Raw genomic sequence first — 12,715 nt, 5'->3', positions numbered from 1 at the left:
AAGACAAGCAATTGTTAATTTTTCTCGTGTGGCTTTTCCTCCTATATAAACTCTAAAATCTAAATATATATGCGTTCATCTTTTTTTCTATCTTATCTAATTTTCTAATGGTTTATTGATCGTGTCGCGCCAGCCAAACTCACAAAGCATTTTTGTGCTTTTTATAATAGATATGTATTCTTGTATGTCTGCCTGTTGCATGCTAGAGCAACAAACTATCGTCATTCGGTATTCGTTTTTAAAAACACACAAGACGAGTACTTTTAATAATTATGTATATACATATATACATATATATGTATTTTGTATGCATGTATGTAGTAGTGAGGATACTGAGTGCACACATATGTTTTTAAAGTTATTTTTGTGTGGTGTGTGCGAATGATGAATTTATGAGGCCCGACAAAAATGCTTCTTGTATAGTCAGTACAAAGCAAAACGATCAGTTGAGTTTTATGAGTCGAGTGGATATCAAGTGCGTTCTCTCTCATTACTAAGTCCAGGAATCATTAATAATATCTTAATTAGAAAAAAAAAAAACATTAAAGCAAAAATTAAATATCACAAAATTATTATCAAAGTATTTATAAACAATAATAAAAAAATCGTTTAAAGAAAAAGGATTTTCTTAAAACCAAAGTGTACAATAAAATTAATTTTTATTAAAAAAAAAAAAAAGAGAAAAAAAAAAATTCTTTTTTTTATAATATCTTAAAAGAAAACCTTTAGCAATATGAGAGAAATTGTTCACTTGCAAGCCGGTCAATGCGGTAATCAAATTGGTGCTAAGGTAAGTTTAAATTTATTATTTATTTATTTATTTATTTTTTGTTTTGGTTTTTACTCAATGCTCAAATTCTGTAAAATGTGCGCAGTCGCAGCGGTTTGGTTTCCTTATTTTGCTAAAAAATGAACAGCGGTTTTTTTTTTTTTTTTTTTTTTGTTATAAACATTTTTCTTTTTCTTATTATATTTGGCTTTAATTGTGTGCCAAATTAAAAGTTAGTGCGTGACTAAATGGTAGCAAATAAATGCGTACGTCATTTAATTTGTAAGTCAATTAAAGTGATCTATGAAACTACGCAGAAAAGTTCGAACCTTACCGTGTTTATCTCATTTATGCATTATTCTTAAAATTGAAGTGATGATGGAAGTAAACCCCTACATAAACATTTATACATAGAGAGAGTTTGCCTGAAGATTTATTATTAATTTTTTAGTCCTGCAGAAGAAAGTGATGTATCAGTTAAGCTTTCAATAGTTGTCAATGCGAATTTTTGTGCATAAATTTCGATGTCTTTTGATGTCTTCAGACCAAGTGCTTAATTTTCGCTTGCGGAGACTGTTATCGAAGCCGGTAGGAACGGTAGCGTGTTTATTTGATCGTTCAAAAATTTAAGATACCGTTCACTTCTTCATACAGTTTTATTAAGCAATTAAGGCTTTAATGAGACATTTATTCTAACGAAAAATTCGCATTCATTAACGATTAACTTCGATAAAATGTTTTTTTTTTTTTGGTTTCTAACATATTACTCAGCAGAATACAACACTGCAACGAATTTAATATGCTTGTACTTCAGCGTAGGTGGTTAAAAAAGTAATTTTTCTAGAAAGCATCCAGCGAAAATGGAAAACCTTGTTCATAAGGATCCTATACTAGCCAGTCTAGAGAACAATGAACCTTTACGATGCAAAAGGGTTTTTATGAACATTCATTTCATTTATCTACATTAAGGGTAAAATAGCTCTATTCCTTTTGTTAGGATACGAAATTTCTAGATTATTCATACCTAGTCAACAAGCAATGGGTTAATTAATTGGTTTCAAATGGGTTAAATTATTGCTGAAAAGTAGTAATGAATGCTCAGATTTCTCATTTTGATCAAATCCAACTTTCATGGCTATTGAAATAAGTCTTTGTTACATTTTCTCAACGCAAGCAAAAATCACAAGGACAGTGGTTGGATACTTTAGCTGATAAGACAATCCTGCCTTTAAAATTGTAGAAATTTTTGATATTTTTTTTTTTTTTTTTACCAACTTACACGTTTCGTTTATTCTTGTAAAACGCATCTAAGGACTTTTCGGCAGCTTTCACCCAAGCCAAATGCCATAGGTAAATTGATGCATCATGAATTAGCGATAAATGAAAATGCAAATTTTTATGATTATATCGGCCGATCTACATATTAATATGTATTTCTTAGTAATTCAAAGTGACTTTTAACTTCTACTCGTCTGCTCATTACCACGAAAGAACGTAGAAGGAACAAAGCAAGCATAGGGATCAAATGCTAACCGAATAGCTGAGTATATTGAGTGACCTGACTGACTGTATTTCCTCTAATGGGTTGAACCTTAATGGTATATAAAATTTGAAAGTTTTAACTTCTTTTTAATACCAAGTATTAATTTCATGAGTTTTAACTGTTTTCGAAGAGAAACTTGAAAAGTGTTTAGCTTACATTTTACTCTTAAGGTGTTTATAATTACAAAGAAAAAGAATAAAAACCACCAAGCACTTGCACGGCTTAATTAACATGTATATGAGTAATGTCCTAGCATTATCATCAAGTTAACATACCCGTCTAGCTAAGCATAACATCTAACCAGTTTTATGTACTAGTTTCCTTCGCTGATAACTGATTGATTGAAACTGATGTCAGTGATAAAAGAATTGAAAATGTTGACTCTCGCTACAAAATCAAGGTCAAAATAAAAATAAAAAAAAATAAAAAAAAAATTAATGAAAAATTTTTCTTCTTCTTCTTCTTTTTTATATCTTATTAACTTGTAAGAACATTTAAGGAGATTTTTCGCTAAAGTAAAATTAAGTGATTTAAATTGATTTAAATTAAAGGTTAGCCAAAGCCCAAGACCTTGAGAACTTAATTAACTAAAAATAAATTTCTTTAAGATAATTAATAAAACTTTTTCTTTCATTTTCAAGAATATTTAATTTATACGTCATCTACGGTATCGTCAAAGTCAGACCACTTCAGATAACAATTCTTACTAATTGTCATTTTCAGTCATACTTTACTTAAATTAGATAAGCAAACCGCAAAAGAGAGATGAGACATTTCCTATTATTTGTAGAAATAATGTTTTTTGAAAAAAAAAAAAAACTTTTGCATGAGATTAATGATTCATATGATAAGTGAACTGTGACTGTGTAGTCAAATGGTCAGTGTTGAATCGACATTTCTTAGAAACTTTTTATGCGTATGTTATTATAATTATAATTATTCTGTTTATAGTTTGTATTATGATTTCTTTGTGAAAAAAAAAAAAAAACACTTTATAAACGAGGTTACATATGGTGTGAAGAAATTGTAAACAATTTCAGTTATAATCCATAAAGAGGAAATTTTATATGGCTGAGCTGAATTGTTTCTGCTCTTTTTTTTATCGCTTTATACGTAAATGTCGCTATACAACAAAAAGCTGATTACGATTAAGTTGAAATACATCCAAATACAATATAATTGACAAAGAAAATTCTAGTTAGAGAAATTAAGAAGGAATTAATTCTACAAAAATCCAGAACCAAATAAGTGAAAGAATTTAATAGCGTATAGAGTAAAAGGAAAATATTACAAATAATAAGATTATTTGATATTTCCTTTTTACATTCAATGCAGAACGAGTTGATAAATTTTATATTCCTTCTCCGAGAAAAGAAGTGTTGCAATAATGTCATGCTCACCGAACAGTGCATTGGATTTGATCAATGTCTTGCTGAGCGTAATATGCGGCAACAATTGAATCAAGTTTGTTTGTCTATAACTATGTTTTTCTTCTCACTGAGGTTTGAAAGCAAAAACCAAATCATTTTCTCAACCTACTACGCAAAGTAGTGCCAAAGTAAAGTAATTGGCGGATTGTTATGTCGAAGGCTGGTGCTATCCTTAAATCATATATGACTTACTGAGTGATGCCACTCATCATATAGAAGTTAATGGAGGATATTAAATGCATCGATTATAATTTCTTACAACCTACTACAGCACTTCTGGTAGGTGTTCTATGAAATTTGTGCAGATGTGTGCAACCCGCAAAACACGTTGCGATGGTTTTGTCTTTCATTAGCCCAATCAATACAAAATCATTTTCTCAATCGATTGAAAGATAGTTGTCCGTCTGTCCATTTTTATGTCCAGTGTACAAGTTGTTATTTTCAAGTTCCATTGATTGAATTTTGGTGTCCTGACTTGTTCTGGATTAGGGACGAACCATATTGAAAAGGAATCGGATCGTTTCGTTTTTGCCATCACTCTCCACAGCGAGAGCTATTATGAAAAAGTCGCCTTATGAAGAATAGTTGCGATTTTTCATGTTTCTCCATAAAAATCATTGCAAAAAGTTATATTTCGGTATATTAAACATATGTAAAAGTAAAAACAAAATTTCCTTTTATATGTCATTATGAATTAATTTATAAAATTTTATGATCGGAATTTCTCGGGAAGAGCAATTAGCCATAAAACTTTGCAGTGTTAGGTTGAACTTGCACTATTCACATAACTATTCAATTGTCATCTGTTCTCCCAATTTGTTCTTAGGTTGGTGTTCCTATCACGGTATCGGTAGAGGTTATCTTAAGCTTAAAGCCCTTAACTGAAGCACAGTATATACGAAAAAAACTTCAAAATCCTAATCTAAAAAATAGTATAACTGGTCTTAACAAGCAAAAACACTAAATTGAGACAGGGCCCAACTGTAAGTGTCGTTATATGGGAAATCGTCGAAAAAGTAACCTGATCCGAATCATTTTAAGAAGCGTCCATCCATGTAGAAAAATGAGTGTAAGTGTACCAAATTGCATCAAAATATCAACTTGTAGGTTGTACATAACAAAACAAGACGGACAGACGGACAGACAATCATTTCCTAAATCGTTCGGTATAATAAAAAAAAGTGCCTTCCTTCTAGATATTGCATACATTCGCACAAACGTAATCTGCACTCACAACACTAGACAAGTGCTGTAGAATATAAAAAGCAATTTCAATAATTTCCAAGCGTTGTCTCACGCATGACAAACTTATACTCCCTTCACTGGTATATATTATAGTACGTTGTGTTTTGATTAATCGCAAATATATATATATATATATATATATAAAATTCTTATTTTTCTCATATTATTCTTGGACAAAAGTAGAACAGAGTCAAGTTTATGTAGCGTTTAGCTCTTTACATTTCACATAATATGAACAAAGCGAAAGAATTTTAGTCACTCATCCATTTAATTCAAAATGTTTATCATTTCGTTTGATGACTTAATATTGGAGTGTGCTTGTGTCAACATATATATATATATATATATATGTATATATAAATACATACACATTTAGGTCTGCTTGCATATATGAATGCATACACAAGTAGTCGCATAAAAATGCAATGCAAATCAGTTTGTTGAGTGTAAAATAAATGAACATGTTATTGGGTATTGTCTTACAATGTGTAAAGCATAAGGGTTGAATTACATTAACGAACAAACATCTGCAAAACAAAAAAAAAAAACAAGAAAAGGAACAAATCTGGGAATATTAATATAGAATAAATACAATTAAAGCAGACTTTGTTTTTTTCTTTTTTTTTGCGTTTTAGAATAAACTATTTGCAGTTCATTTAATGTTTATCTAGCATTACGCAAACACTCATCGCATACCTTCCCACGTGCGTTTGTCACGTATAACCCCTTATTAACATTGACAAGCTTCTGGGCTATTGTTAATGCTAGTGCTTCTGTTCTACTGTACTTGTTTTTTTGGACCTTGCTTTGCAACAACGATTCAAACATCTGCTTTATAAAAAGTGCTTGTGCTGTTACAGAGACTGGGAATTAAGCAGAGGGTGGATCATGCCACGTTTGGTTAATCAAGTTGAAAAAAATTTGTTGGTTTTTCTTAAACCGAAGCATATAATTATTCAATGTTATTTGAATGTTTCAGACCTTGCAGATCTAAGAAACAGCAAAATCAACTTTCTCTCTAACAGATTTAAAATAATTTTAATAGACTTTAACATAACATTTTATGTTCGCTTAGAATGAAAAGTTTTTTTATTTGTTGCAAATCACCTTTCGACTTGTAGTGCTGTGCCGTTCCCACTTAGATTCGATCATGTGGCCAGTTGTTTGAAAAACACTTATAATAGAATTGCAAGTCGTTTAAGTTTTTGCCTTAGCATCACAAGGGAAGATAAGTTCTATGAATAGAGTATATATCGATTTTTCATGTTCACAACATCAAAATTTGTACGTAGAAGTTAGAAGGCATCTTTTAATCGATCGCCTGACAAGCCGGGTGAAATTCACGCTTATCTTTCAGTTGGAAAGTGCCGATCTTTTGGACAAAAGCTGTAAGTAATTTTTCATGACCACCGTCTTTGTGGTTGGATGACAAACTCTTTTAAACTTAATCTTTAGGTATGAACTAAGAACATATGTAATAAGTTTGACCTTTTTGTACCAATTTTTGCCTTGGAATCTCTTTGCCAGACGGATTAATAAACAATCGGATTAATAAACCCTCGTAACCTACACTATATATTCATCTCTCCCCATCTTTTAAACACAAAATGAAAGTTTTTTTTTTTTTTTTTTTTTTACCGACTAATCACTCAGAAGAAGTGAATAAAGCAAATGACATAGGGAAGCACAGTCAAGTGGATCTGTGTACTACATCGGTAAGTGTTATGCCTTTAGCGACTGAACACTTCTACAGCTACGACCAGTTAAGTAAACACTACCGCACTCAGATTTGAACTAGCGAGTACTAACTTCTTTGCCGCGGTTCTCACCTAGTCGTTTAACCTTGCGAAAAAGTTGAGCAAATCAAACCTTTCGGCCAACCTGACCAATCACTCAGGAAATCTTTCTTATCCGTATAACGCGCTGACGGCCAGAAAAAAATGAGGAATGGGAACAGGAAACGCTGGCTGCAGTCTGTGTGCCGCACCGGTAAGTGTTATGCTTTTACCGAGTGAGCGCTCACGATAGCTACTACTAAAGTGAACTCTACCAAGATTAATTGTCCGAAGACATTATTCAGAATTTACAAATTTTTCAGCTTATATTCAGATACCCATACAACATAATTGACTCATTCCATGTTATATAAATATGTGTTGTAGACTTCACTTCGATACTTACTTCCATCCATTCTCTGCTTTGCATGGCAGGTAAGCGCATCTCATAAGCTCGCACAATTGAAAATTAAAACTTTTTTGTGAGGAAAACGAAGCCACCCGTAAATATGTCTTTTTTTATTCATTGAACTGAGCTTAAAGTAATGCTTATACACTTCGTAAAATATAATAATGGCAGTTTCACTGGGGAAAACACAAAAATACTCAAAATACAAAAATGAACGACATATCGAAAACAATTAGTTTCATAGAAACCAAAAAAAATTGACAGAAAAAGAGTTGTTTACATTTTTCTTTTTTTTACAACATCATCTGTATATGTCGCCAGTACTATCAATATGAGTAAAAACGTGTGAAGCCAAAATAGATCTTTTTGTTAAAAACTTTAAATTTGGTTCGAAGTGTAGTATAAGTTACGTTTAAAATAATTGCAAACCGGGCAGGTCAAACGACCTATACGAATACAGTTTATTATCTTATATACTCGACGATGCCTTTCTCTCACTTTACCCCAATGAATGTCATATAAGCCGAGGCGAACGGAATCAAAGACTATGCATAGGTTAAAACAAGTTTTTCCTGAAAGTACCATTTCAAGTATTGAGGAGATTTAGATAAACGACAAGGAGGAACGCAGAGTTGCAAACAGATTACTTCGTCCAGCGGTACATTTTCATAGGCAGAAACCATGAAAAATTTTGTACTTAAGAAAGAAGGGAATCATTACATATGGTTGAGAAATACGTTCTCCCCTAGATTGGGAAGTTGCTACGGAAAATATATTGTTTTATTACTAACGTTATTATGCACACAACCGCATCTCGTAAAATTACTAGAGTCAGACCAGCAGCTGTATTCTGGGCAATAGCATAAGGACGTCATAAGTTGTAAGCCAATTGTATCGTTCTACACCAAAATGGGCTTTAGAGAGCTTTATTGTGGTTACTGCCCCAGAATAGCAGACTTGATAGGAAGTTACACAAAACTATGACAAGAAAACAATTTGTTTTCTCTTATGAGTAATGACAGCTTATTACACAACGATACGATATGGTTCTAAATATCAGTTAACAATATCATACAATATAATTAAAGAAAGTTGTAAAGCGAAGCTACTGAAAGAATAAATAAAGTTATCTGCCATAAGCTTAACAGCTGATGAGCCGTCTTTTCTATACTTCTATGCTTGCCTTCCTAACCAAAATAGTATCTTTGCATATAGCACAGCGGACAGGACTTAAGCAGACGCTCATATAAGCAAAAAAAAAAAAAAAAAAAACTGATTTTTTCGCTAATGAATCGCAGAGAAAAAAAATGTACTAACAGCAGCTAAAATTTTGAATTTGTTTTAATAGTGTTTCTCTTTCGAAAGATTGATGTAATGCTATTCCTTTGTGAATGCATTGAACATAAATTAATTAATTAAGACACGCAGACATAAAATGTGAAAATTTTTTTAATTAATTATTGTATATGCAATGGAAACTCACATGGGCAGAAACATGTGTTCATGGATGACAATTATCACAATTTTTTAACAAAATGACAAGTAGACATGCACGTCACAGCAGCAGTACCTATGGAAATGAATATTTATGTTTATCAAAAGGATGGGAGAGTTTGTTGTGCTTGATTTTCACAAAGAAGTTTTAAAACGCAAACGAAAAAGATACACTTGTCTAGCCATTTAATGAATAAAAAATTAAAATATTTATGAACGAGCAAGGTCGACCTTTGAATACCCTAATACAATCTCATCTTCTATAAAATTCAAGTTTACGAATTTGAGAAATCTTAAACATTTTGGCCTGTAGAGTTTGAAAACATCTTCTATGATAGGATCTTTGAAAGATGGGTCCATTTCATCTAAGATTTCCACGTTAGTTTGTTAGGCTGCAAAAACCTTTTTTGTTATTTTTTTTGCGCTGAAGCTTTAAAATTTCAACAATATTTTTTTTTATTTTATTTTTAATGAGATTCTTGGAAAAAAATATTTATCTGTGGAGTTTCGTCAAAATATCTTGAAAATGGCAGCTTGTAGATCACCAAAACACCAAAGAGAAAAACATATAGATTTATACAAGACAGACAGATAGACGGTTGCGCTTAATGATTCTGAATACCTGATTGAATATAATTATATAATACATGCATAGTAAAAGATGACTCCACCTTCAGCTTTTACCAAGTAGACTTAATATCATTTAATATAATTTACATCACTAAAAATTCAACAAGAAGCACGAGTTGTAGTTGTTTCACAGGTTGTGTATTCATGTTTATGCGGGAATGATTTGAGAGTAAATCGAAAGACTTTCCAAATTTGATATGTTACCTTGACCCGAAAAGATCCCAGTGCCGAATATAATTTTATGGGATTTAAATAAAAGCGAGACATATGGACGGACGCAGCCAACTGGCCTCAAAATCGTTATGCTGGTGAAGAAAATTTGCCAACAGTACGAATTTCTAAAGGCAGCTGCATTCTTTAGTGGCATATATAACAAGTTTGGAAAAAAGGACTTTTGAAAGAAATTTGAGAAAAGTGAAACGTAATACAATTAAGCAATTTATTGCATTTCTCATAAGGTGTAGGAAAGGATATCTACAAAAAGTTCTGCATAATCAAACGTTGCCTTAATACTTGAAGGTAGAATTTTCGGTAATTTCATTATAGCCGAAGCTTTACATATGCTCAAGAGAAATTAACTCAAATGAACAGATTTTCAAATAAAAACAAAAAAGAATTGAAAAAGAATTGAAACTTTAACCTTTTTGAATCAAAATCAAACAATGTCTTTATTTATCCCTTCCTCAAAAGTTATTTCCTGTCTCTATTTATTATTATTCTTTGCAAGCGTTTATCAACTTTCTGATAACTAATTCTGGCGAAATTATTTTTTTTTTTATATTGATTATTGGTTCTCAACTAGAAGCAAATGACTTCCTATTTCGTATGGTCAATGTGGCAGTAATATGTTTACTGTAAATGAAACCATATATACATTAATTTCCTCTTCCTATTATAACTCTTATGACCCTTGGCTGAAAACATATCCCGCTATTCAGAGTGATATGCTACTCAACAAACACTTGACATGACTCATAGAGACATTTTGTATGTCAATGCGTATCAAGAGTTCCTCTGCATATGGTTTTATTAAATGTTTATTTATTTACATTTTCTTTTTATGAGCATTTTTCGTTCACTTGATATATTTTAAAGTAATTTGAGATTATGTTGAAGGAAGAAAAAAAAAGAAGGTTTTATTTACACTTACCCCATATGCATATCAATGTAAACAGTTGTTGAAATGTTCTGTAAAACGAGCAAAAAAAGGAAGCATAAGATTAAAATGATCAACTGTCAATAAGTTAAAGAAAATTGAACTTTTAAATTGCAAATAAAATTTAATTAAAGGAAAAAATTTAGCACAACATTAAAATTAAAAAAATAAGTAACGAAATTATATTCTTCTTGCTTGAAAAGTATTTATAGGTGGATCAGGATTATTTTCCAAATTTTTTTATACGAATCAAATAAGAGATGTGTGACGAGCTTGAGTTTTCAAAAATCCAATATTTGGCAATCGAACGGATCGGCTTAAGGGATTCGCTTAAATTGGGTTTGAACCTTGGCTGATTAAGTATATGAATATTTTATGGCGTACGCCGATACGTTAATAGATGCCTATAACAGTTGCGCTTGGCATTGAATTGCGGGCATTTTTCACAAAATAGAACAAAGGATCAAGGTTACGAGGATAGCTTCAGAATCACTCGACTTGAGAGTGCATTGCATTGTTATGTGCACGATGCGTTTCGCGACCTGAAAGCTCTATAGTACTTGCCTATGCCTTCAGGTTTCCCGGGTTAGGATGTTTATGAATTCCACCAATTTGTTTGATTCCGAGCACCGCAATCGTGCCTGATACAATAATGCTTTCGTCAAGCACGTTGTGTCTAATTCTGCATATGGCCGCGCATACGACATAGGAGTATAAAAAATTTGACAAAAATTATTTCTATTTGTTTGTGTACTTCTTCTCATCTCGGTACGCTTTTTCAACTATTCAACAGCTTCTATATGTTGTTTAAAGCGAGGATCGTAGAGCTTGTCAAAACAGCCATTAATGTCACATGTTAATTCTTCGCATAACCTTTAATACCAAACCATTTCTTATAAGTTTGGAAAGAATAGAACGCATGAGGAAGCTATTTGAATTTTATCCCCCTGATTTTGACGTTAGTGATAAGTGATTTGTGAACTAATTTACGGTTTTAAAAATTCCAAACAAAACAAGTTAGGAGGTTATATTCACTAAGGGCCAAATCTCGCATACCCACCGTTATATTTATCGCATTCTACTCTCCAAGTTATTTTATTTGATACCCATACAGCTGTTATTTTATAAAAAAAAGATTTACCCACCATGTCGCGGTATCTATCTATCCATCTTCATTTTAGAATCAACCCATTTTTAGGCAGATAATAAATCTTCATTTGAAGAATGTACAAAATAGTTTTAAACATTCTCTCGTGTTTGTCTTAAGATAAATAACCATAAAAACTCAAAAAAAATAAAATTTAATCATTTGTCACTTTGTGTGGGCATGGCATTGACGTTTCCCATTTGTGTAAGTAGTAGAGTGTAAGTCATAAAGTAAATGTGAAAAATTTCCTCATTCTAACTTTTATAAAATCTGGGCGACAAAAGAAAAACGGAACCCCCGTTGAGTACACGCTCCACTGTGGCCTTCAGCTCTAACTAATTTGTGTGCAAAAACTCCCAGTATTTCTACCAAATTTTCTTCATTTTTCCGACCAAAAGGATGCCAATAACAAACAGACGGACGGACATGGCTTAATCAATTCAGAACTTCACTTTGATCAAGAAGATATGTAATTTATAAGGTCTCTGAGGCGTCTTTTCTGTATAATCTTATAACCATATTCCTAACTATTAACATAATGAACTTTGCTCTTCAAAGCTTAAAATTTTTGGCAGAAACACTCACGTTATTCGAATCTCTGTCAGCCTCATTTTAATTCAATGGTCGTGTCGATGAAAGTAAAGCTCAGAGGGTATTTTAAGTGAATATAAGCGAATTCTATATGCATCTGTTAGTGTATTAAAGAAGTTAGAAATGTAAAAAAGGACAGAGGAGTTTCGAAGAGCTTTGGTAAGGAAAATTTAAAAAGAAACATTTCTTCTTAGCAATAAACTTTTCCTCGTTCACAGTATTTATTAAGACAAAGAAAAGAAAAATTGATTTCTTGCAAGACGAACTAAATAGAGTGGCAATCTGTGAAATTTGAAGGCAGAAATTTCATGGCAATTTGTCAAATAAGTTCCGAGAATCAATCCGGATGAGGCAATTTTATCAAGTTTATTACTCTGGCGCTCTGTTCAAATGACAAAAATTACTTCAACATTTATTCAATTATTTATTTGTTGTTGATAAGACGAAAATAATTGTTTTCAGTTCACACATGGTTTACCAACAGGGTTAGAAAAGTTATTAATTTTTTTTTTTTTTTTTTTTTTTT

The 12,715-nt window shown here is 31.7% G+C and overlaps 1 protein-coding gene across 1 annotated transcript in view; it reads left to right on the top strand.

Moving 5' to 3' along the window:
- Nucleotides 1–431: 431 nt before the first annotated feature.
- Nucleotides 432–12,715, top strand: part of LOC119636227 (tubulin beta-3 chain) — a 36,810-nt gene continuing 24,526 nt past the window's right edge. The window contains exon 1 of the mRNA XM_038031482.1: nt 432–790. Coding sequence (XP_037887410.1) covers nt 734–790 — 57 coding nt within the window. The 5' untranslated portion in view covers nt 432–733. The remainder of the gene's footprint in view (nt 791–12,715) is intronic.

Source organism: Glossina fuscipes, unplaced genomic scaffold (assembly GCF_014805625.2).
Source record: "Glossina fuscipes isolate IAEA_lab_2018 unplaced genomic scaffold, Yale_Gfus_2 28, whole genome shotgun sequence".
Lineage (NCBI taxonomy): Eukaryota > Metazoa > Arthropoda > Insecta > Diptera > Glossinidae > Glossina > Glossina fuscipes.
This window is presented reverse-complemented; position numbering and strand designations above follow the sequence as displayed.